The 26,950-nt window shown below is 35.4% G+C and overlaps 2 protein-coding genes and 2 pseudogenes across 3 annotated transcripts; all 4 read right to left on the reverse strand.

Moving 5' to 3' along the window:
- Window positions 1-2,552: 2,552 nt before the first annotated feature.
- LOC132627429 (uncharacterized) lies at window positions 2,553-5,450 on the reverse strand (annotated as a pseudogene).
- A 205-nt stretch (window positions 5,451-5,655) lies between these two features.
- On the reverse strand, window positions 5,656-7,162 carry LOC132627428 (uncharacterized; annotated as a pseudogene).
- Window positions 7,163-11,102: 3,940 nt separating this feature from the next.
- Window positions 11,103-13,754, reverse strand: LOC132627430 (uncharacterized). 2 transcript variants are annotated; one of them, XM_060342774.1, is made up of 2 exons: window positions 12,287-13,754; window positions 11,103-11,647 (listed from the first exon to the last, which is right to left on the reverse strand). In XM_060342774.1, exon 1 carries the CDS (start codon window positions 13,373-13,375, stop codon window positions 12,425-12,427), a length of 951 nt encoding a protein of 316 aa, XP_060198757.1. In that variant the 5' UTR covers window positions 13,376-13,754; the 3' UTR covers window positions 11,103-11,647; window positions 12,287-12,424. The 2 variants fall into 2 exon arrangements, with proteins under 2 accessions (XP_060198757.1, XP_060198755.1); XM_060342772.1 differs by having other exon boundaries at window positions 11,104-11,652.
- Window positions 13,755-18,731: 4,977 nt separating this feature from the next.
- On the reverse strand, window positions 18,732-20,167 carry LOC132627431 (transcription termination factor MTERF5, chloroplastic-like). The gene has a single exon (XM_060342775.1). It carries the CDS (start codon window positions 19,987-19,989, stop codon window positions 18,847-18,849), a length of 1,143 nt encoding a protein of 380 aa, XP_060198758.1. The 5' UTR covers window positions 19,990-20,167; the 3' UTR covers window positions 18,732-18,846.
- Window positions 20,168-26,950: the final 6,783 nt, after the last annotated feature.

Below are 26,950 nucleotides of genomic sequence, written 5' to 3' on the forward strand. Positions count from 1 at the left end.
CTTGAATAGTTATAGAACTGTTATCTTCTAGGCTTAAAGTTTCATAATTCGTTCATAGTGATTAATTTGAATATCATGAACTCAGTACGTAATCAATATAGACTTGTGAATTGTATCTCATGAGTCTCAGTATGAATACTTAGAATTATTATGAACAGTTACCAGTTTCATCTTCAAAATCAGTAATCAGTTATATCTCAGTCTCAGTGCTTGTTATTGAATACCTGTATTAGGGCATCAGGCCCACAGATATAGACCCAAAGTCACAGATTATGTATACATATACTTAGGCACCAGGCCTTTGCATGCATATTATTATTATTGGACCTAAGGTCACAGACAGTAAACAGGTTATTCACTATTCAGGACAGGGAGTATTCATATCTTTACTTCTCTGTTTCAGTTTCAGTTTAGCTTATTAGTTCATTCAGTTGTTTTACATACCAGTACAATTCCAGTGTACTGACGTCTCATTTGCTCGGGGCCTACATCTCATGATGTAGATATCGATATACAGGGTGCAGACGCAACTCGCTAGGAGGCTTTCAGATTTAGCTAGTCAGTGGTGAGCCTCAATTCTCCGAGGCCCTACCTTTATCTTTATATTCAGTCAGTTAGCAGACAGTATTCCAGTATTAAGGTATGCCGGGGGCCTTGTCCCGGTAGTCAGTCAGTATTTCCTTTTGAAGTAGAGGCTTCATAGATTTTAGTTAGTCAGATATTTCAGTATTTTGTTGGATTGTTGAGTTAGCCCTTTTGGCTACCACTTATTCAGTATTGCAGACTTTTAGTATTTCTTCCGCACAGATATATATTTCAGTTAGTTATTCTCACTCGATTAGCATGTGTTTATCATACTTAGATATCAGTACACCACATGTTGATCCAGCCAGCCAGTTGGTTTGCTCGGTCACATGCAGACAGGCATCGAGTGCTGTGTTATGCCCAGGTCATGGTTTGGGGCGTGACAATGCATACATAACAACACCTCACTATAGCAGCTATGAAATTTTCAGACACACGCTCCATTATACAGAGGTTTGACTGTTTGTCCAACAAGCAATAGTATTCCTTGCGGTTGGAACCTTCTGTACTAAAAAGTACACAAAACATGAGTCTCCAAAACCATACGTCTTGAGGTTCAAATCCTAACCGGCCAATTTGTAATAAGGGTATTAAATTATGTCCCTTGGGTTTCTATTTCTGCCAATCTTTTTTGTTTCTCACCCGGCTTATTTGGACTTGAACCTGAGGTTTCTCACCCAGCTTATTTGGACTTGAACTCAGGATCTCTGATTCAGGATGAAGAAGTACTTACACCTCTGCCTCAATCATGGTGGGTATTTCTCAAAACTTAGTTATGTGACTTCCAAATTCACACCAAAGATAAGATAAAGGTAAGCTTATAGGCAAAATAGAGTAAAATTTCTTTAGAAGTTTTATCGATGAGGTAGAACTTACGAATAAAACTCTAATAAAGTCTGTTTCATTACATCATATTAGCAAAAAACTCATGCAAAATGTTACATGATAAAAACCAGATGAGATAGAAGAAGAATACTTTTTCTGTCATGCGTCAGAGAGCAAATGAACTAAGAAGAAACTGTTCTTTTAGGTTCGATCTAAGAAAGCTAAAGAGATAATGTGATGGTTAAAGATGGTCAGGAAGTATCTGTCAATCAATTTACTGTACAGAGCTAACACATGCTAACTGGAATCAAACTATGACAATATCCATATTTGTATATATGGTAGTTTTATTCATCAAACAGCTTGAACAACACCATATGTTCAAGACAAATAATCAAAAAGGAAAAAAATGAAGTAGCAGTTCCATTTCATAAACCACTATTCCAACCTCCGAGAAATATCAACTCATTTTCACTCTCTGAACCATTTTCTTGGAGCTGCCCTGCAGTTCACACATTTATGCCCTCCTCATTGAGAATGAGCTTCTCAAGTTGGTCATTTGAAAGACCCGTATTTTGCAGAGACAATATAGTTCCTTTGCAATCAAATCAGTCAGAACTACATATTTATAACATGTTAAATAACAAGATAAACCCAAGGAAAAACACAAAAATATGACAGCATGATAAGAGAGCAGATAGCCAATTTTAGCTTCGTCTTATTTTAAAGAAGATAACCAGGAAAATGCATTACAGACACTCCAGTTTCCGGCACTTAAAAGACGACAATTAGCTAGAATTGAGTTAGTTAAATGAAAATTCAAGATCACAAAAGAATAGGAAGAATTATCAAATTTCTTTAGATGAGATTTATCCAAAATGGAGAGAGAGAGAGAATTCCTAGTTAACTCCTGAAAATATTAAACTTCTTCTCTAAAAGTGGCTCACTGATCTAAGCCAAGACATAAACTCCATACAAGAACATGCCCGAGAGACAATCAAGAAATGCCAAAATCATTCACCACTCTACGCACTAGTCCAAACCCTGCATATATAATCATGGTAAAATAGTAATTCCTGTAGTAGTTAATTCACATGCTTTTCTACTTAATAGAGAATATAGGACTTCCCATCTAAGTGGTTTCTCGTTTTTCAGAAATGGAGGTATGCCATTGAGTTATCCAAATGTTTACTGAAAGCAACAAGACAAAAATTTGCCAACACCTGAAACATGTAATTAGGTCACTACAAAGCAAAACAAGTTTGAAATAAAAAGAGTACTTCAATGATATTTTTGCTTTATCAGGACAAAAACGATTTTTATTTCAGAATACTACAACTGAAAATTTAGAAAGATCTTAGCACCTATAGTGCTAAAAGTAAACTAAAACTGTTAAGGAGCCACAATTTCCTTGAGTGGTTCACACAAATCAGGTAAACTGTTAAGGAGCCACAATTTTTTTGAGTGGTTCATACAAATCAGGTATCTGATCCTTGTAGGGCAGCACAAAATACTCTATGAACTTTGACTCTGCTATGCTCAACACACTATAAAGAGCCAACTTTCTCCTCTCAATCTTCTTTTCGTCCAAAATTTTCAAGACTTGCAACCGAGTTACCACCCTTTTTTCCAGACTATAGCCCAAAACTGCAGGATGAGAAACCAAGTAAGCAGGTTCAAAACCAAGCTCCTTCATGATAAGATTTAGAGCTTTTTGAATTCTAACTTCTGATAGGGAAACACAAGAAGGTAGCTTCCGGAACATCTCGAGTATATCATTATCATACCATCCAAAACTCTTGAAAATTCCAATCTTCCTTTCCAGCATAGACTTCTTTTGAGAGGTTAATGTACGAAACCCAGAAGGAAACATAGGGGAATCATGGGGAACTCAAAAATCATTCTCCACCCTATGCAACAAATCCTTAACCCAGTCAGTCTTTTGTGTAATATATCTAGGATTTTTAAGCACGAGTTTTTTTATTCTCGCATCAGGAACACCAGAGTTTCTCAACAACAATACATTACTCTCCATAATATGATAAGCACCAAAAGAAAGCAACAAAGGAGCTCTCTTTATAGCCTTAACTATATTTTCATTACTACCCAAAGTTCTCCTAAGCAAATCAATGGTAGGTCTCAAATGAGTTTTTAAACCTCGGTCAACAATTGTTGTATCTTTAGCAATTACATCCACCAGGTCCGACCCGGATAGCCCCAGATTCATAAGGCACTGGAATTTAGGTTTTAGAGTTTTGGAAACATTAGATAATAGCAATTTGGGTACTGTAGGAACAATTTCTTTCATCTGGGTGTTGTTCAAACCGGTTTGTTTCAAGAAATGGAGGACTAAATAGGGATTCTTGAAGGTTTTACATGAAGTTACCTTGGAAGCTGTAGAAGCTGCTTCTTGTTTGGAGAAACCTAAAGAATCAACAAGGTATTTCACCAAGAAATGGGTCGGGGTAGAGGTTGTTGAGTAGAGACGCTGAGACCTCAAAGTGTAAAAGCCATTGCAGTGAAATGTAGTGTTAGTGCACATAGCAACAGCTTTGCCTCTGAATCTGATGAGCATTGCAGTGAACTATGCAAGTGTTAGGAATTTTAATTTGTATCCTACCTATGTGTATAGGCAAACCAAGGTGGTTGCTACCAATTTTCTCCACACAACTTTTGGAAATTCACCTTGATCCTGAGGTAAAACTGTTTGGTAGGGAAGTTTCTCATTTGATAAATCACAGACATTGTGTAGCCAGCTTCAGTGAAATACTTTCCAGCCTTCATAGTCTTTTGCAAAATCCATGATGATTGTATTGGGATGTCCTCCAAAAGATTCCTGTTTCTCCCATAATAACTGTGGATCCAAAAGTGCATATCGTTGCAAAGACTCCAACTTAATCTAGGCAGCCAACTTTTTAATTCAAAATGTTAATGACTTCATGTCCAGGCACCAGACTGTTATCCAGAATGTAGTACAAAATCATGAGGTCTTCTTCATCATGGAAAACTACTATCTTTGACAGGTTTCACAATGGGAGAGCTTTATAAAGTGAATTTGAATAAGCAACTAGATACTGAAACATGGACGGATTATGGCAATAACAGCAAGTTATTCAAGAAAATGAGTGAGTATAGTGATTATAGTGATATAGCAACAGGCTGATACTTAAAATGACTGCTGGCGCTATGTAAACTATTAGCCATGGGAAGTCTGGAACAGCCATGAAGAAACTCAGAAACTTACAAGCAACATAAACGAGTCAGATAATTCGTATTTCACAAGTTTTTTCTTGATTATATGATATGTATAATGATCAGTCAAACTCAAGAAAATGATTTACTTTCATGTGAAAATGTCTTCCATTAATCTCTTGACTACATATATATGAATTGCAGCAAAAATATTCAACAACCAAAGTGAATATGAAAGACTAAGATATAAATTTCTGCACGTAATAGAAAAAAAGTGTTCCTCAGAAGTATATATTTTCACTATTTCCTTATTTGAGATACAAATTGGGAATCTGAACCCTGTAAGGCAGCACAAATTGCTCTACATACTTTGATTCACTTAACCGGAGGACTTGATAATGATAAAGTTCTCTCATTACCCAACTTCTCATACAAATTTTTCAAGACTTCAATTCGTGGAAGGACTCTTTTCTCCGTGCTATATGATAAAAAGGAAGCAAAAGCCAAATCCCTTCGTAAGATAATCTAACTTCCTCTAAATTGTAGCCTCTGAGAGAGTTAAACAATAAGGTACATTTCGACCCATGGTTAACTTCTGAAAATTGCAGACTTCTTCTCTAAAAGTGGCTTACTGATCTAAGCAAAGACATAACCTTCATAGAAGAACATGTCAAAAGCATTTACCACTATGTGCACTATGTCCCAAACCGGGAATATATCATCATATGGTAAAATGGTACTAATTCCTAAAATATTTAATTCACTTGCTTTTCTAATAATGGAAATATGGAACCTCCCATTTTCGTGGTTTCTCATTTATTTTTCAGAACTAAGGAACTAGGTATGAAGGTATATTATTGGGTAATCCAAATGTGAACTGAAAGCAACAAGACATAAAGAGAGACATACTTTTTTGTTGATAAAGTCTGGTATTTAAGACACTAAAAGAGACATTTATGATCTAGCTAGATGTTTATAAAATACTAGAGATACTTGGTTGAATGATTGGTACCTTTCCCGTGAAAGCATGTACTCACGGGACAATGTCAATACTCCAGTGAAATCTTTGCTTTATCGTGATAAAAATGATTTTGGCAACACTGACAATACATTTCAAAATACAAACGGCAAAAGTGAAAACAAATTTTTTAAAAAGTCTTAGCACCTATAGTTCGTAAAGTAAACTAAAATTGTGAAGGAGCCACCATTTTCTTGAGTGGTTCATAAAGATCAGGTATCTGATCCTTGTAAGGCAGCACAAAATAATCTATGAACTTTGACTCTGTTAACATCAGAACAGGATAAAGAGCCCACTTCCTCCGCTCAAGCTTCTTTTCATCCAAAATTTTCAAGACTTGCATCCGAGGTACCACCCTCTTTTCCAGACTATAGCCCAAAATTGCAGGATGAGAAACTAAGTAAGCAGTTCCAAAACCACACTCTTTCATGAAAAGATTCAGCGCTTTCTGAATTCTAACTTCTGAGAGGGCAATACAATAAGGTAGCTTCCGAACATCTTGACTACATCATCATCAGACCATCCAAAACTCTTGAAAATTCCAATCTTCCTTTCCAGCATAGACTTCTTTTGAGAGGCTAATGTACGAAACCCAGAAGGAAACATAGGGGAATCACATGGAACTCGAAAATCGTTCTCCACCCTATGCAACAAATCCTTAACCCAGTCAGTCTTTTGTGTAATATATCTAGGACTTTTGAGCACAAGTTTTCTTATTCTCACATCAGGAACACCAGAGTTTCTCAACAACAATACATTACTCTCCATAATATGATGAGCACGAAAAGTAAGCAACCAAGGAGCTCTCTTTATAGCCTTAACTATATTTTCATCACAACCCAAAGTTCTCCTAAGCAAATCAATGGTAGGTCTTATATGTGTATCTAAACCTCTTTCAATAATTTGTGAATCTTTAGCAACCACATTCACCAGGTCCGACCCGGATAGCCCGAGATCCATAAGGCACTGGAATTTGGGTTTTAAGGTTTTGGAAACATCAGAGAATAGCAATTTGGGTACTGCAGAAACCATTTTTTTCATCTGGGTCTTGTCCAAACCAGTTTGTTTCAAGAAATCGATGACTAAATCAGGATTCTTTGGGGTTTTACACGAAGTTACCTTGGAAGCTGTAGAAGCTGCTTCTTGTTTGGAGAAACCTAAAGAATCAGCAAGGTATCTCACCAAGAAATGGGTCGGGGTAGAGGTTGATGAGTAGAGATACTGAGACCTCAAAGTGTATAAGCCATTGCAGTGAAATATAGCGTTAGTGCATATAGCAACAGCTTTGACTCTGAATCTGATGAGCATTACAAGGGTTTTAAGAGATGGGGATTCGGGTTTACAGTCTCCTCAAATTTGAGCTGAAAATTGACTATGTATTGTATAACTCAACTGTATTTCGAAAAAAAAGAAAAGAATATTACATATGTCTGGAATCTTATGTAGCCCAACCCAAATGATTGATCCACTAACATTCACTTTGTTGGTCAAGTTTATTAGACTCTTATAATCACCTTCCCATTTTTCATTTCAATTTTCACTATCCCATGTAATAAATTTATATATATATATATGTCCAACGGACATGAGTACTCCTAATTGCACGTAAGATGAAACTTTTTATTTATTTACACCAATGAATAAACATAAAATTGCAATTGAAGAATATTAAATTGGCCTTCAGTCCAGAAATATGGAAGAATACAGAAGGGAGATGTAAGTTGAACAGTGTCAAATTGGGATTTAACTTAAGTACATTTGATAGTGTTTTTTTTTTTTTACCGTATTAATATATTTTAAAATTTTGTAGCAGATAATATATCTTATTTTTCAAGTTATTAATCCCACCTTATGGATAATTTATCTTTCAATTGACTTGATAATATGAAGATTCTTTAACAATGTTAATATATAAATGTTACAATCATAAATTAAACTCATAAGATGCGCATATCTTTTTTTGTTTGGTTAATAAAAGATCTAATTACCAAAGTAACAAAACTTTGTGACTGAGTAATGGACATATGCCCCAAAACTTCAGCCAGACCTCAACAACTCATGAGTTCAAAAGAAAACCAACAGGCAGCATGGACTAACCAACAAAACAGCCTCCTGTAAACATCTAGGTAGGATACAAATTAAAATTTCTCAGCCATTTAGCTGCTTGCAGCTTCATGCATCCTCTGAAATGGACCTCCGCAATCCACTGGCTGTTGCTTGTTCTGAAAGACTCAAGTTTCTTTCCCTCCATAGGTGATAAATAGCAGCAGCAAGAGTCATCCTGTCAACCCTCAGCTGTAGCATCCTTCCCTTTAGCAACATCTCAATTACTAAGCCTATCTCTTGTGTAGGGGCATTCATGATTCGGTTTGGATCGGTTATTGATTAAAACCATAACCAAACCAATTTAGTCGGTTTTTAAATGTCTAAAACCATAACCAAACTAAATAAAATAATAACCACCGGTTTGGTTATTGCCGGTTTGGTTCAGTTTGGTTCGATTTTTCGATTTATGACTAGCAGCCATGAGACTTATCAGTAAAAATTAAAAAGTTGAAAAAGACATGTTTTTTTTTTTCAAACGATAACTTTTATTTATAGTTTAAGGTGGAACATACATCATAGAAATATTTTCACTATTAGTGATAATGTGTACTCAAGTTACCCAAAGTTGCTAAATTATTATATATAGAGTTAAAAACTAACTAAGTAGTGGCTGCACCATTTTTGTCATCTTAATACACATACCTAGAAATAAAGTAGAGTATAGGAGTTTTTAGTTGTTGTTACAAACATACATGTTAATTGAGCATAAAGACTACCTAAAATTAAAATGAAAATATATGAAATAAAAAAACTTTGTGTAACGATCCCAAACTTTGGGGCAGTACTTGCATTTTGCCCTCAATTCTACCATTTTATTAAAAAAACTTTATGTAATGATCTCAAATTTCAGACGTTTTTTTATCATTATCCCCAAGGCTAGGGTCTCGACTACAACGAGTTGTTCTTTCTGCTTTTTAGGAGGATTACCCACGGAAGAAGAATTAGGGCATTACCATGTGCTTGAGTTGCAGCAAATGCTGATGTTACTGAAGTATCTTCTATAGGAACCTCCAAATCTACAACCTCTGTCCTTTTCATATGAAAAATATTAGAAGTTTAGGACCCATTCAGACAAAAAAAAAAAAAAAGATATAAATTCGAAAAAAAATAAAAAAACAACCTAAAATCAAATGACTGACAAAGAAAGGCTAAAAATTTAAGTTAAAGATATTAGACTCTAACGTGAGCTTTTGTTAGTAGGTTTACACTGAACACTTAAAACATTTTTTTGCGTGGATTGCCCTTCTTTTGGGGTGGTCTTTAAATTTTGCCCTTCAAATTTGTGGTCTTTAAATTTTGCCCCTCATATTTGCGGTCTTTAAGTTTTGCCCTTTGCTTGGAAAGGTGGACGAATACATGAAGTTCTGGGTTCGAACCCCCGCTCAGGCATAAAATAAAAAAATAATTTCGCAAGGCAGGACTGGGGGGTGTATGCCGGATCCAGCATACAATCTTTAAGGAAAAGCTAAAGCTATGTCGGATCCGGTATAACTAAAAGTCTGGCCCATAAGGCAGAATTTTTCCTAAGGCATAGTTTAGTTATGCCTTATGGGGCAAAATTTTAGTTAAGACAATTATACCCCATAAGGCAAGAACTTTTCTTAAGGCATAGACTTTGCCTTATAAGGCAAAGTTTAAGTTATGCCTTCAGGAAAAGTTCCGTCATATGGGCATACTTTTAGTTATGTCTTTGGGGCACACTTTTTAGTTAAGGCATAACTAAAAGTTTACCTTAAAAAGTAATATATATCTATATATATATATATATATATATATGCTTCAAGGCAAAGTCTGCTGGAGGGGGCAGACTTTTAGTTAAACACAACTAAAAGTCTGTCGGAGGGGGCATAGCAAAATTTAAACTTTGCCTTATAAGGCAAACTTTTAGTTATGCCTTAAGGAAAACTTACGCCTTATGGGGCATACTTTTAATTATGTTTTATGGTGCACACTTTTAGTTAAGGCATCACCAAAAGTTTACCTTGAAAAGTTAAAAAAAAAAATACATATATATGCTTCAAGGCAAAGTCTGCCCCCTCCGGCAGACTTTTAGTTAAACATGACTAAAAGTCTGCCGGAGGGGGCATAGCGAAATTTAAACTCTGCTTTGCAATTTTTTTTAAAATTTTTGACGAGCGGTGGTTCGAACCTGGAACCTATGGGTTTTAACCGAAGGGCAAAATTTAAAGACCACAAATATGAGGGGCAAAATTTAAATACCACCCCAAAAAAGGGCAATTCTGCGAATTGCCCCACTTAAAAGAGTTAAAAGATTTAAAGACATGGGCTTTGAATATATTCTTAAAAACATGGGCCTTAAACAATCATGTGAAATAAGAAGATAAAAAATCAAATTAATGACTAAAAGGTATAAAATATTTGTAATTGTTTATGAAAAACCAATATTATAGATATAAATAATTATAAAATTTATGTATGTAATTTATCAGTTTGGTTCGGTTATTTATTCGGTTATTTTTTAATAGAACCATAACCAAATCAAATATTTTCGGTTTTTAAAATTTAAAACCAAATCAAACCAAACCAAACCAAATGTCGGTTTTTTTATTTGGTTTGGTTAAATTTTCGGTTTGGTTTTAACCAAAACCGTGAACAACTCTACTCCTTTGAATAACTTCCCATGAGCAACCAGTCTAAAAATAAAAATCCATTTAGGCAAACCAAGGTTGTTGCTACCAATTTTCTCCACACAACTTTTGGAAATTCACCTTGATCCTGAGGTAAAACTATTTGGTACGGACGTGTCTCATTTGACAAATCACAGACATTGTCTCAGTGAAATACTTTCCAGCCTTCATAATCTTTTGCAAAATCCATGATGATTGTGTTGGGATGTCCTCCAAAAGATTCCTGTTTCTCCCATAATAACAGTGGATCCAAAAGTGCATATCGTTGCAAAGACTCCAACTTAATCTAGGCAGCCAACTTTTTAATTCAAAATGTTAATGACCTCATGTCCAGGCACCAGACTGTTATCCAGAAAGTAGTACAAAATCCTGAGGTCTTCATCATGGAAAACCACTATCTTTGACAGGTTTCACAATGGGAGAGCTTTATAAAGTGAATTTGAATAAGCGCACCAGATTGTCTGATAGAACTAGATACTGAAACATGGACCTTAGGGATTAAGGCAATAGCAGCAAGTTATTCAAGAAAATGAGAGAGTATAGTGATTATAGTGATATAGCAACAGGCTGATACTTAAAATGACAGCTGGCGCTATGTAAATTATTACCCATAGGAAGTCTGGAACAACCATGATGAAATTCAGAAACTTACAAGCAACATAAACGAGTCAGATAATTCGTATTTCACAAGTTTTTTCTTGATTATATGATATGTATAATGATCAGTCAAACTCAAGAAAATGATTTACTTTCATGTGAAGATGTGCTTCCATTAATCTCTTGACTACATATATATGAATTGCAGCAAAAATATTCAATAACCAAAGTGAATATGAAAGACTAAGATATAAATATCTGCACGTAATAGCAAAAAAGTGTTCCTCAGAAGTATATTTTTTACACTATTTCCTTATTTTTTTCACTATTTCCTTATTTGAGATACAAATTGGGAATCTGACCCCTGTAAGGCAGTACAAATTGCTCTACATACTTTGATTCACTTAACCGGAGGACTTGATAAAGATAATGTTCTCTCATTACCCAACTTCTCATCCAAAATCTTCAAGACTTCAATTCGTGGAAGGACCACTTTCTCCGTGCTATAAGAAATAACGGAAGCAAAAGCCAAGCTCTCGGGTTTTAATCTGAATTCCTTCATAAGAAAATCTAGCTTCCTCTAGATTGTAGCCTCTGAGAGAGTTGAACAATAAGGTACGTTCCGACCCATGGTTAACTTCTGAAAATTGCAGACTTCTTCGCTAAAAGTGGCTCACTGATCTAAGCACAGACATAAACGTTGATCAAAAAAAAAAAAAGACATAAACGTCATTGTGTCAAATGCATTCACCGCTATGTGCACTATGTCCCAAACCGGGCATATATCATCATATGGTAAAATAGTATTAATTCCTAAAATATTTAATTCACTTGCTTTTTTAATAATGGAAATATAGAACCTCCCATTTTCGTGGTTTCTCGTTTTTTCCAGAACTGAGGAACTAGGTAAGTAGGTATGCTATTGAGTAATCCAAAAGTGAACTAAAAGCCAACAAGACATAAAGTGAGACATTCTTTTTTGTTGATAAAGTAAGGTATTTAAGACACTAAGACATACATTTATGATATAGCTACTAGAGATACTTGGTTGAATGATTGGTGCCCTTCTCGGGAAAACATGTACTCACTAGAATTCAAAATAAGTTTTAAATGACAATCAATGTCAATACTCCAGTGAAATCTTTGCTTTATCATGATAAAAATGATTTTGGCAACACTGACAATACATTTCAAAATACAAACGGCAAAAATGAAAACAAATTTTTTAAAAAGTCTTAGCACCAATAGTTCGTAAAGTAAACTAAAATTGTGTCGGAGCCTCCATTTTCTTGAGTGGTTCATAAAGATCAGGTACCTGATCCTTGTAAGGCAGCACAAAATAATCTATGAACTTTGACTCTGTTAACATCAGAACAGGATAAAGAGCCAACTTCCTCCGCTCAAGCTTCTTTTCATCCAAAATTTTCAAGACTTGCATCCGCGGTATCACCCTCTAATCCAGGCTATAGGCCAAAATTGCAGGATGAGAAACCAAGTAAGCAGTTCCAAAACCACACTCCTTCATGAAAAGATTCAGCGCTTTCTGAATTCTAACTTCTGAGAGGGCAATACAATAAGGTAGCTTCCGGAACATCTTGACTACATCATCATCAGACCATCCAAAACTATTGAAAATTCTAAACTTCCTCTTCAACGTAGACTTCTTTTGCGAGGATAACACTTCAAATCCTTGAAGAAAACAAGGGGAATCACGTGGAACTCGAAAATCGTTCTCCACCCTTTGCAACAGATCCTTAACCCACCCAGACTTTTGTGTAAGATATCTAGGATATCTAAGCACAAGTTTTTTTATTCTCACATTAGAAAAAACAGTGTCTCTGAACAACAATAGATTAGTCTCCATAGCATGATGAGCACCAAAAGTAAGCAACCAAGGAAATCTCTTTATAGCCTTAACTATATTTTCATCACTACACAAAGTTCTCCTAAGCAAATCAATGGTAGGTCTCAAATGAGTATCTAAACCTCGGTCAACAATTGTTGTATCTTTAGCAATTACATTCACCAGGTCCGACCCGGATAACCCGAGATCCACAAGGCACTGGAATTTGGGTTTTAGAGTTTTGGAAACATCATAGAATAGCAATTTGGGCACTCTAGAAACTATTTCTTTCATTTGGGCCTTGTCTAAACCTGTTTGTTTCAAGAAATCAAGGACCAAATCTGGATTCTTTGAGGTTTTAGATGAAGTTACCTTGGAAGCTGTAGAAGCTGCTTCTTGTTTGGAGAACCCCAAAGAATCAACAAGGTATTTCACCAAGAAATGAGTTGGGGTAGAGGCTGATGAGTAGAGATGCTGAGACCTCAAAGTGTAAAAGCCATTGCAGTGAAATATAGTGTTAGTGCATATAGCAACAGCTTTGACTCTGAATCTGATGAGCATTACAAGGGTTTTAAGAGATGGGGATTCGGGTTTACAGTTTCCTCAAATTGACTATGTATTGTATAACTCAACTATATTTCGAAAACAAAAAAGTTGAGATAATGGTCAAAAACCTGAAGTATCACCGCCCAATCAACTCGAATCGGTGAGTGAACAAACAAAGATTACAGTTTGCGATCAAGTCATTCCCTTCTGTAGCGGTTTGAAATTCCATTTTGATATGTAAAGTTGTTCAATTGATCCATTCACTTGTGAATTTTCTACCTGAATTATTAGGGATTTGCATGTTCTGCCTGATTCACTCACCAATTATATATCAAAATAAACCTCCTAATTATTAAGTCAGCTGCCATGCGGACTAAATTTTGTGAGGTTGTCATGCATTCTTTTTGGCGATTGTGTTTAATCATTTTTCTAGTCAGCTTCGATCTGTGTTTTGATGAATAATTGGTGATAATTTTACTATGAAACGCAAATTTATGATAGTTCAAACTCAAATTTCTGATAGTTCAAGTAGAAAATTCACAAAAACAAATTATATTTCATGTGTGTTTGTCATTATCTCTTAATATTTTTTTTTATTGTCTAATTAATCCCTTTAATATCCTCGTGGAGTGCCATTTGACACCATTTTTACACCAAAAAAAAGTGTGCATACACCACGCACTGTCATCTACTAGTCGAAATGTGTTTTAATAAATAATTGATGATAATGTAAATTTTTTTATTTATTATATTTTAATATTTTGTAGCAGGTAAAACATCTTATTTTTCAAATTATTAATCCTACCTTATGGACAATTTATTTTTAATTGACTTGATAATATGAAGATTCTTTTAGACTCTTTATATATAAAAGTTACACTCATAAAATTAAACTTATTAGTGCGAAGGTTGGAACCTAAAGAAAAGAGCAGTCCGATGCATTAAGCTCCCGCTATGTGTGGGATTCGCGGAAGATTCAGACCACAAGGGTCTAAAAAAGCACGTAGAACGTGGGTCTCCAAAGCAATCTGTCTGAGGTTCAAATTCGTCAATTTGTAGAACAACAGGGTTGTTAAATTATCTCCCTTGGGTTTTTGTCAATTGTTTTTGTTTTTCACCCGGTGTATTCATATTGAAACTCAATTAAATTTAAATTTATGTCGGGCCATCCTAGGCTAAGGAGCCTGGGTGTGTTCCATAACAAAGGTATTCATGTGCAAGGCTCAAATATGAGACCTCTAGTTAAGAATGGAAGAGTAGTTATCGACCCGCCATGACTCTAGTTGATATTTCTGCCAAAGTTACGTGACTTCCAAATTCACATAAAAGATAAGATAAAGGCTGAAACTTATAGGTAAAATTACTTCATTGAAGTTTATCAGTGATGAACAATAGAACATAAGAATAAAACTGCAATAAAATCTGTTTTATTATTAGATTAGCAAACGACTCACGCAAAATGTTACAAGAACGAAATTATACTTTCTTCTGTCATGCATGGCAAATGAACCCTATAGAAACTGTTCTTTTAGGTTGGATCTAAGAAAGGTAAAGCAATAGTATGATAGTAAAAGATGCTCAGGAGGTACCTCTCATTCTCTTTACTGTACAGAACTAGAACACATGGCTAAATGGAATCATCATATGATAATATCCATATTGTATATACGGAAAAGGGTCAAAAATACCCTCAACGTATGAAAAATGGCTCACAAATACCCTTCATCCACCTATTGATCTAAAAATACCCTAACCTATTCTTTTGATTCAAGAATACCCCTTAAACTAACATCCTAAACTTGATGAAAAAAAAAAAAAGTCACGTGGCTAAATATGATAGGCCCCATTTATTATTTAGTTTAAAAAGTTAGGGCAATTCGCCCTTCTTTAGGGGTGGTCTTTAAATTTTGCCCCTCATAGTTGAAATCTTTAAATTTTGCCCTTCGCTAAATCTCATGGGTTTCAGGTTCGAACCCCCACACAGTCAAAATTTTTAAAAAAAATCGCAAGGCAGAGTTTAAATTTCGCTATGCCCCCATCGGCATACACTTGTGAAGGAATTAGCAAAGTTATGCCGGACCCGGTATACTTATGCCTTATGGGCAGACTTGGCATAAGTATGCCGGTTCCGGCATAACTTTGATAATTCCTTCACAAGTTTATGCCGGATCCGGCATAAAAGTTTGCCCATTAAAAGTATGCCCCCATCGGCATAAACTTGTTAAGGAATTACCAAACTTATGCCGATGGGGGCATACTTATGCCTTATGGGCAAACTTTGCCTTGAAGCATATATATGTATTTTTTTTTTAACTTTTCAAGGTAAACCTTTAGTAATGCCTTAACTAAAAGTGTGTCCATAAAACATAACTAAAAGTATGTCCCATAAGGCGTAAGTTTTCCTTATGGCATAATTAAAAGTTTGTCTTATAAGGCAAAGTTTAAATTTTGTATGCCCCCTCCGGCAGACTTTTAGTTATGTTTAACTAAAAGTCTGCCGGAGGGGGCAGACTTTGCCTTGAGGGGCAGACTTTTAGTTATGCCGGATCCGGCATAACTTTAACTTTTTCTTAAAGATTGTATGTTGGATCCGGCATACATTCCCCCAGTCTTGCCTTGCGAAATTATTTTTTTATTTTACGTCTGAGCGGGAGTTCGAACCCATAACTTCATGTATTCGCCCATCTTTCCAAGCAAAGGGCAAAATTTAAAGATCACAAATATGAAGGGCAAAATTTAAAGACCACAAATTTGAGAGGCAAAATTTAAAGACCACCCCAAACGAAGGGCAATCCGCGCAAAAAAATGAAAAAGTTAACCCGCCCTTTTAAATCTACACCTGCTGGCCCATTTAATCTTCACCCGTTTTTTTAATCTAAACCTACATTATATGCCTCACACGAATTAATTTATCTGCACAAGAACATCATGTACGTTAAACTACTAACGGAAAAGGTCCAAAAATATCCTTAAACTATTGAAAAAGGCTCATAAATACCCTCCTTCCATCTTTTGGTCTAAAAATACCCTTCCATCCACCTTTTAGGTCTAAAAATACCCTTAAGGCTTGTTTTTGGCTCAAATATACCCTTTAAACTAACAGAATATGTTTTTTTGTTTTTGTTTTTTCGGAAAAGGTCCAAAAATACCCTTAATCTATTGAAAAAGGCTCATAAATACCCTCCTTCCACCTTTTGGTCTAAAAAAATATGAACGAAATATGTTTGTTTTTTTGGGTTTTTTTTGCATTTCATGAATAAAAAAATGAAATAGGAAATTATAATTTTTTTTTTTACATTTCGTGTATTAAAAAACAAAATAGGAAATTATAATTTTTTTTTTCATTTCGTGTATTAAAAAACGAATAGGATAAAAAAAATTAATTTCGTTCATATAAAAACGAACTTGGAAAATATATATACCAACGAAATAAAAAAAATATATATATATATATATTTTCCAATTTCGTTTTTATATGAACGAATTTTTTTTTTATCCTATTTTTTTTTAATACACGAAATGCAAAAAAAAAAAATATAATTTCCTATTTTGTTTTTTAATACACGAAATGCAAAAAAAAAATTATAATTTCCTATTTCGTTTTTTTATTCATGAAATGCAAAAAAAACCCAAAAAAAAAACTTATTTCGTTCATATTTTTTTAGACCAAAAGGTGGAAGGAGGGTATTTATGAGCCTTTTTCAATAGATTAAGGGTATTTTTGGACCTTTTCCGATAAAAAAAAACAAAAAAACATATTCTGTTAGTTTAAAGGGTATATTCGAGCCAAAAACAAACCTTAAGGGTATATTTAGACCTAAAAGGTGGATGGAAGGGTATTTTTAGACCAAAAGATGGAAGGAGGGTATTTATGAGCCTTTTTCAATAGTTTAAGGGTATTTTTGGACCTTTTCCGAACTACTAATATCAAATTAGGGCAATGACCATTAAATTGAACAAGAACACACTAAGAACAACAATTAACAGGAGCCATGCATCTAGTATAAAAAAATTCAAATAGTTCTGAAGCATAAAGTGCAACACAGCACATTGTACCTAACTCATTAAGAATCAGGGAAAAAAGAACTAGTTGAGAATGGCACTTAACCAGCTAGTTCCTTCTGCCTACTTCCCCTGTTAATTCTAGCATCAGTGACCCTTACAGATGCTGGAGAAATTGCAATTTATTGGAAATGGAGACACCTTAGCATAAACTTGTGCCACTAGGAATTTACTAAATTGTTAGTTTCTCTACACTTTTGGAAATGGCCACAATCTCATGATCGATCGTGTTAAGGTCTGACAAAATCAATTGGGTTTAAAAGTGGGTGTTTACTTCTTAAATTAAATAATATATGTGGCCAATTATAATAAGTCATGTGGCTTTTTTAAATTGAAAATAACCCGTCAAGTTTAAGGTGTTAGTTTGAGGGGTATTCTGGGTATTTGTAAGTCATTTTCCATACGTCAGGCATATTTTCGGACCTTTTCCGTTGTATATATGGTACTTTTAATTCATCGAACAGCATATCAGAAATCAGAAGGGAAAAAATGAAGCAGCAGTTCCATTCCATAGACCACTATTCCAACTGGGAAGAAATATCGACTCCTTTTCACTCTCTGAACCATTTTCTTGGAGCTGCCCTGAATTTTACACAATTGTACCCCTCCTCCTTGAGAATGAGCTTCTCAATTTGGTCATTTGAAAAACCTGTATTTGTTAGAGACAATATAGTTCTTTCGCAATCAAATCAATTAGAAAAACATATTCATAACATATTTAGTATAGTAAATAACAAGATAAACCCAAGGAAAAACAAAAATAAGATAGCATTATAAGAGAGGAGATATAGCCTAGTTTAGCTTCCTCTTATTTCGGTAAGATAACCAGGACAATGCATTACAGACGCTCCAGTTTGCCCCACTTAAAATGAAAAATCAAGATCACAAAAGAATAAGAAGTATTATCAAGATCTCTTTAGATTAGATTTATCAAAATGGAGAGAGATTTCCTAGTTAACTCCTGAAAATTGCAAATTTCTTCTCTAAAAGCGGCTGACTGAACTAAGCAAAGACATAAACTCCATACAAGAACATGCCCGAGATACAATCAAGAAATAGCCAAAATCATTCACCACTCTACGCACTAGTCCAAAACCTGCATATATAATCATGGTAAAATAGTAATTCCAGTAGACTTGCTTTTCTACTTAATAGAGAATATAGGACGTCAGGTATCTGTGGTATGCTATTGAGTTATCCAAATGTGTACTGAAAGCAATAAGACATAAAGAGAGAAATACTTTTTTCCAACACCTGAAAACAGGTAATTAGTTCACTAGAAAGAAAAATAAGTTTGAAATAAAAAGAGTACTTCAATGATATTTTTGCTTTATCAGGACAAAAATGATTTTTATTTCAGAATACTACAACTGAAAATTGAGAAAGATTTCAGCACCCATGGTGCCAAAAGTAAACTAAAACTGTTAAGGAGCCACAATTTTCTTGAGTGGTTCATACAAATCAGGAATCTGATCCTTGTAGGGCAGCACAAAATACTCTATGAACTTTGACTCTGCTAAGCTCACCACACTATAAAGAGCCAACTTTCTCCTCTCAAGCTTCTTTTCATCCAAAAATTTCAATACTTGCATCCGAGGTAACACCCTTTTCTCCAAACTATAGATCAAAATTGAAGGATGAGAAGCCAAGTAATCAGGTTCTAAACCAAGCTCCTTCATGTACAGATTCAATATTTTCTTAATTTTAACCTCCGAGAAAGCAATACAATAAGGTAGCTTCCTGAACATCGTGAGAACGTCATCATCAGACCATCCATAACTCTTGAAAACTCCAATTTTCTTTTCACACCTAGACTTCTTTTGCGAGGCTAACGTATGAAATCCATAAGGAAACATCGCAGAGTCAAGCGGAATTCCAAAATCCTTCTCCACCCTATGCAACAAATCCTTAACCCAATCATTCTTTTGTGTAATACATCTGGGATTTCTAAGCACAAGTTTTTTTATTCTTACATCAGGAACACCAGAGTTTTTCAACAACAATAGATTAGTCTCCATAATATGACGAGCACCAAAAGAAAGCAACCAAGAAGCTCTCTTTACAGCCTTAACTACATTTTCATCACAACCCAAAGTTCTTCTAAGACAATCAATGGTAGGTCTCAAATGAGTGACTAAACCTCTTTCAACAATTGTTGCATCTTTAACCATTACATTCACCAGGTCCGACCCGGATAACCCGAGATCCATAAGGCACTGGAATTTGGGTTTTAGGGTTTTGGAAACATCAAGGAATAGCAGTTTGGGGGCTACAGAAACAAGTTTTTTAATCTGGGTGTTGTCGAAACCAGTTTGTTTCAAGAAATTGAGGACTAAATCTGGATTCTTTACTGATTTCCATGAAGTTACCTTGGAAGATGCTAACAATGCTTCATCTTTGGAGAATCCTAGAGAATCAACCAAGTATTTCACCATAAAAGGGGCCCGGGTCCGGGTCCGGGTCGGGTCGGGGGTTGTGGTTGTTGAGTAGAGATATTGAGATTTGAAATTATACAAGGAAAAGAGGTCTGTAAAACAGTGAAATTTGCCTTTGAATCGGACTAGCATATTGTTTGGCTATTGCTATGGATTTTGCAAAGAGTACGTAAGAAAAACACTGGTAGAGAAGTGTTAAGTTCACCGTATAGTATTAATGCCTGGGTTTGTCTATTAATTTGAACTTTTTTTAATTGTTTTCGACTCAAGCCGAAATTTAAAATACATCTAATTTTGATGTGATTTTGGATACTGATATAGTATTTAATTTTTAAAGATAGGCATAAAGCATAGTTTTTTACTGTTGAAAATAGAAGAAAATTCTTGATTGAAAAAGAGTGAATATGTTAAAAATCTCTTAATAAACTATCATGACCTTTGAACAGTTCCTATGATTAATACAATCATATGGAATATAAGAGGGATAGGCTCTAGAGGAGCCTTTGATAGACTCAAAAAAATCACTCAGATTCACAAGGCCACTTTTGTGGCACTTCAAGAACCTTTTGTTCACAAAGCTGTCATCAACAAGAACAAAATACAGAAATACAAAAGAAAGCTGGGATTTAATAATGCTGTCACAAACAAGAATGGCAAGATATGGTGCTTATGGGATGATGATTTCAAATGTAAGGTGATCAGTGATCACAATCAACAGCTCACTCTGGAAATTCAGCATAGTAGTCACAATGAAGGTTTTGTTGTAACAATAGTCTATGCTAAAACTTCCTCTAGGAAGAGGAAGAGACTGTGGGAAAACTTGAGGACCTTGAATAGTCATATAAACAAAGCATGGTCTATAATGGGGGATTTCAATAACATCATAGAAGCCGAGGAGAAGCAAGGGGGAAGACAACATAGACTAAGCAGAAGTTTGGAGTTTGTTGGTTGTATGGATGATTGCAACATGATGGATGCTGGATATTCTGGGGATAAATTCACTTGGACTAATGCCAGAAGATTGAGAGGAAGGATCCTGATGAGGCTGGATAGAGTCATGTATAATGATCATTGGTCTCAGAAATTCCCTATTGTCAATATCAGGCATCTCCCAAGAACAGGTTCAGATCACAAGGTACTTCTTATGAAATGTGGCAGTAAGGAACCTCCAAGGACTAAATATTTCAAATTCTTAAATTTCTGGACTGAACAAGATGATTTCATGGATATGGTGAAAAATTCTTGGCATTCTGATGTGAGGGGTAATCCCATGTGGATTCTACAACAAAAATTAAAAAGGCTGAGCAACTGCCTAAGCCACTGGTCAAAAAACAGCATTGGTAATGTGTTTGAGAAAGTGAAAGAGCTGGAAGAACAAGTGGAAAAGGCTGAAGCCCGGTATACTACTTACAACACTGATCTAAACAGAAGTCTTCTTCATTCTAAGTATGCTGAGCAAATTTATTGGGTTAATAAGGAGATTTCTATGCTGAGGCAAAAAGCTAGGATCAAATGGCAAGAGGAGGGAGACAGTAACACTAGATACTTTCACAGTGTCATTAGACAAAAAAGGAAAAAAACACAACTGTACAGGATAAAAAATGAGCAGGATCAATGGATTCAAGGGGATGATAAAATTACTGATACTGCCACTAGACATTTTAGCAAATTGTTTTCTCAGCCTGAGCAGCAATCTGAATTCAGAATAGTGGAGAACATTGAGAAGAATGTTACAGCTGAAGATAATGAGATCCTTACTAAAATCCCTAGTATGGAGGAAACTTATCAGGCTATTATGTCCCTAGACCCTGATAGTGCTCCTGGGCCTGATGGGTACTGTGGAAAATTCTACCAAACTACTTGGGAGATCATCAAATATGATGTATACAACATGGTTATAGACTTCTTCAGAGGGGCCAAGCTCACCAAGTTTTATACTCACACTTGTTTAATATTGCTTCCAAAGGTGGAATATCCAAACAACTTCTCTCATACGAGACCAATCAGTTTGAGCAACTTCTCAAACAAGATCCTCTCCAAGATCATCTCCAACAGACTTACTAACATCTTGCCTAGAATGATCTCTCAAAATCAAACTGGCTTCATCAAAGGCAGGTTGATTACTGAGAATGTTTTACTCACACAAGAGTTGGTACAGGACATCAAAAAGAACAACAAATATGGGAACATGGTAATGAAGTTGGACATGGCCAAGGCATATGACAAGGTGTCTTGGTTATTTCTCAAAGCTGTTATCAGGCAAATGGGTTTCTCTGAGATATTTATTGATCTCATACATAGGCTCATAGCTAATGTTTGGTACTCAGTTATGATCAATGGCATGAGGCATGGCTTCTTTCATTCTACCAGAGGTCTTAAGCAGGGTGATCCTCTATCACCAGGCTTATTTGTTTTGGCTGCTGAAACATTGTCTAAGGCTATGAACCAACTGCACAACAATGAGAGATATATTGGTTACACTATGCAGCAAAAGGGTCCTCTAATCAATCATTTATGTTATGCAGATGATATTGTTATATTCTCCTCAGGAAACAAGAGAACTATTAAAATGATCATCAAGGTGTTGAAACAATATGAAAAGGAGTCTGGACAAGAGATCAACATTGAGAAAAGTTTCTTTTTGACTGCTACTAACTCTTCTGAAAATAGGAGAAGGATGATTAGTAGAATTACTGGCTACAAGCACCAATTCTTTCCTATGAAGTATCTAGGCTGTCCAATATTTCCTGGAAGGAAAAGACTGTCTTATTTTGCTGATATTGCAAAGAGTGTCATGAACAAAGCTCAAGGATGGCAAGGCAACTTGCTATCCTCTGGGGGCAGAGCAATCATCATTAAACATGTACTTCAGTCTCAAACCCTGCATATTCTTGCAGCAATGTCCCCTCCTAAGGCCATCATAAAACAAATGGAAAGATACTTTGCAGATTTCTTCTGGGGGCAGACTGATAACAAAAAGAGGTACCATTGGAGTTCTTGGGCAAATATGTGCTACCCTCAACATGAGGGGGGTACAGGTTTCAAAAGCATTGAGGACATATGTAAAGTGTTTGCTGCCAAAAGATGGTGGAGAATAAGAGCTGAAGATAATCTATGGTCTCAGTTTATGATGGCCAAGTATTGTCAAAGAAGTCATGTAGTGGCCAGGAAAATTCAAGGTTGTCAATCTTTTGTCTGGAAGGAATTATTAAGAAGCAAAGCTGATATAGAACCTCATATATTATGGAGGATAAATGAAGCTAAAATATCCTTTTGGTGGGATAATTGGACAGGCATTGGTCCTCTAGCTATGCATCACCAATCTGAAAATAACCCAGGTACTCTCATGGTGTCAGACTGTCTAGAAGGAAACAATTGGGATAACAATTGGGATATGGACTACATATCAAAGTTGCTGCCACCTGAAGTTTGCTACATCATTCAGAGGGTAGAAATTGGGCAGAGAAACAAGAAGGACCAAGCCATTTGGACTGTTAATTCTTCTGGAAATTTCACCTGTGCCAGTGCATTTCAAGTTCTAAGGAAGAGACTACCTGAAGCTCCTATATGGAAGTGCATATGGAATAAGGGAATCCCATTCAAAATGGCATTTATCAGTTGGAGAATTATCAAGAACAAGATGCCTATGTATGATAGAATCAAGAACTTCTCAAGAAATGCTGATCCTAGGTGCATCTGTTGTACTCAAACTAAGGAGGAAACCATCAACCATGTCTTTATTGAAGGGGAAATAGCAAAAAAAAATCTGAAAATTCTTTGGTGATTCATTGGGAATCATTACGCAAAATCAGAGCATCCATGCCAAATTTATAACATGGTGGAATTTCAATACAAAGAACTCTATGCTAAGAGTGGCATACCAATGCATTCCTATCTTTATTTGTTGGGAATTATGGAAAGCTTGGAGTTCTTGGAAATATGGAAACAAGAAGTACTCTGTGGCCAAAATCAAGTATGAAGTGGCTCAGCATGTAATGTGTATCATTAAAAAGAAAGGGTACAAAGTTGACTTGTGTCATAGTTGGGACAGATTGTGTGATACTATGGAAGCACATAGAGCTGTTTTAACAAGCATGCCTATTATTTGGAGCAAACCTACAGAAAATGTCATCAAGATTAACACTGATGGAAGTAGCATGACACATAGCAACAAAGCAGGAATAGGAGGAATTGCCAGAGACTCTAGAGGAAATATCATCATGGCTTTCTCTAAATCTGTACAATTTTGTTCCAACAACAGTGCAGAAATCCAGGCTGCAAATTTTGGAATCAGCTGGATTGATCATAATGATATCAACAACAGCATCATAGAAGTCGATTCAATGCTGGTGGTGAAGTGGCTAGATGGCACATATAATATCCCTTGGGAACTTTCAAAAGAAGTGTTAGCTATGAAGAGGATCATCGATAAGAGAAACATCAAAATCCAACACTGTTTTAGGGAAGCAAACACAGCAGCTGATTCTTTAGCTAAATTTGGAAGCAATGCACAGTATAGTTTGATTGCTGATCTATATTCTTCAATGCAAGAAATTCCAAGACAAGCAAGAGGAGCATTGAGAATGGATAAGGCTCAAATGGCAAACTTCAGGATTCAGAAGGCAAGAGGAAGATGAAGGACAGACATAAGGGAAGGATGCGAAGAAAGGAGCAAGGAGGCAAACAGAATCAAAGAAAAAAGATTTTGTGTAGTTTAGTTGCTTGGGCTTTTGGTGATATCAAGAAAGAAAGAGCCAAGAGATAGAGCAGAGGAGCAAGAAGTAGTGGAGCAATAATATATTAGTATTGGGGTGCCAATTATTTTCATAAAGAATGTATCTTGATTGATGAAAAATCAGTAATAAAAGCATAAATTTGAACGCAAAAAAAAAAAAAAAAAAATTCAAATACCTCCCAGAGAGGTATATGATATATTATGTGAATATCACCTATAAACAAAAGAAGTGTAAGTTTAAAAAAAAAAAAAAAAAACACCATTTTGCTAGGTTCTTACATAAATTATTGGATGTTCACCAAACCCCCGAATTACCATGAATTAATTGTGCCAAGTGAACTCATTTTTACGACTTTTTTCATCTCCCACACGTCTTTCAGCGAATTATCCCAAACATTTTACCACATATTCAACTGGTAGGTTTAAATCTAAGAGGAGTTATAATCCAAGGATAACAAGATCACCCAATAATTTAGGTATAAAGTTCGAAAAATGGTTATAGTTTACTAGAGTTCAACCTATTTCACTCTTAAAAAAACTTACTCAACCTACAATGGTGTCAATATTTTGAATTGGAGAAATAACATTTCAAGGGAAATTGAACAGATTGTATAGGAAGAATTAGGAGATCTGGCCAAATGTGAATTGAATTTCCCATATCTAAATGCAAATTATTTACGGAAAAGACTCAAATATGTCATCGAACTATCGGAAATGACTCATTTATGCCACCAAACTATCGAAAATGGCTCATTTATGTCACTCATCAACAGTTTGACTCATTTATGCCATCGCTTGTTACCAAAATGACTCATCCATGCCATATTTCATTAACGCCGATTTTACAATACCATATATGACACGTGATCTCCAACTAGATTATGATTGTGGGTGGGTAGAGCGTATGAGTTGGATTTTTTTGTTAATTTGGCATTTAAAATTGGACTCGTTTAACTAAACGACGTAGACTTCTAATTGGAGGCCACGTGTCATATCTAGTATTATAAAACCGGCGTTAATGAAAAATGGCATGCGTGAGTCATTTTGGTAACAAAATGGCATAAATGAGCCAAAACTATTGATGAGTGGCATAAATGAATCATTTTCGATAGTTCAAAGGCATAAATGAGCCAAAACTATTGATGAATGACATAAATGAGTCATTTTCAATAATTCGATGACATATTTGAGTTCCGAATTAAGAATTGATTCACGAGCTCCTATTCAACTTCAACCAAAGCAGATGAGAATCTTTGAAGAGACATAATGGTCCAGTTATAGGAATCTAATTAAGACTTACTCACACAAATTAACCTCAAGAGATAAACTTTGAATTATGCGACTCTACAATAGCATAGTCAATTGAACTAATAACCTAAACGATTCGAACATTTTATATTTTAGTTTATATAAGAGCATTCAAATTGAAATGGGAAAAGCTAATTCATATCTAAATACTGTTTCAACTTTGAACCTTTGAAATAGATGCCCCTGCTGCAAATGGCTGTAATATGCTTTTCTTTTCCTCAAAACAAATGCACATCTTTCACAACAGCAACAATAACGATGACACCTCAGTCCAAAACAAATTGGGGATTTGTATTGTGAGAATTTATCAAAGATTGACTAGTTTTATGCCCACCACTACTCTGCTCCTTTATCCGGGCTTGGGACTGACAATGTGAGCAAGCTCACGCATGGAGGTATAGATAACAAAGCACCAAAATCCAAACAGGAAAGAGGGAGATGAACGTGGAAGATTTTCGTCTAGGAGAAACAGGGTACGGGGTTGGCAAAGAAATGAAAGTTAAGGCAAAAAATGAGAATATCAACTCTAAAATTAGTCAATAGACATAATAAGAATAGGGTAGCAGCTTGAAGCTTAGGACATGACAAGCATCTTTTCTGCAGCTTGATCATCGATATTTAAGCAAAACAAATAGACAAACATCAACTTTGAAAACAAATTAGTTACAGGAATTAGGAAACGACATTGGTTGATTGAAATGGCATTCATTCAGCACATAGCAAAATCCATCAACTAACATCTGGAAAGAAGTCATCAGTAGAATCTTTTAACATTCAAGGCTCCAATGAAGCTTCCACAGAAATACAGAATATAAAAGGGATCAAGCCACTCTAACACAAGCTCAACTAAGACCAACTCAAGAGGTGAGTAAACAGTAACTCCGCCAAGTAGCTAGCAGTACCGGTGTAAATTTAAAAAAAAAAAAAAAAAAAAGTCATTATGATCAATTCAATTGAAGCAGAACTAAATGTATTGCTCATGAGCCCCGGTAAGTTTAGTATGAGTTTAAGTTATTATGTCACTGCAAGCTATTGGAGAATTTGCACCGG

Source organism: Lycium barbarum, chromosome 2, assembly GCF_019175385.1.
Source record: "Lycium barbarum isolate Lr01 chromosome 2, ASM1917538v2, whole genome shotgun sequence".
NCBI lineage: Eukaryota > Viridiplantae > Streptophyta > Magnoliopsida > Solanales > Solanaceae > Lycium > Lycium barbarum.

Bases quoted from the DNA above. Each gene is read 5' to 3' on its own strand.
- LOC132627431 (XM_060342775.1), bottom strand. From the start codon at position 19,989: ATGCTAGTCCGATTCAAAGGCAAATTTCACTGTTTTACAGACCTCTTT.
- LOC132627430 (XM_060342774.1), bottom strand. From the start codon at position 13,375: ATGCTCATCAGATTCAGAGTCAAAGCTGTTGCTATATGCACTAACACT.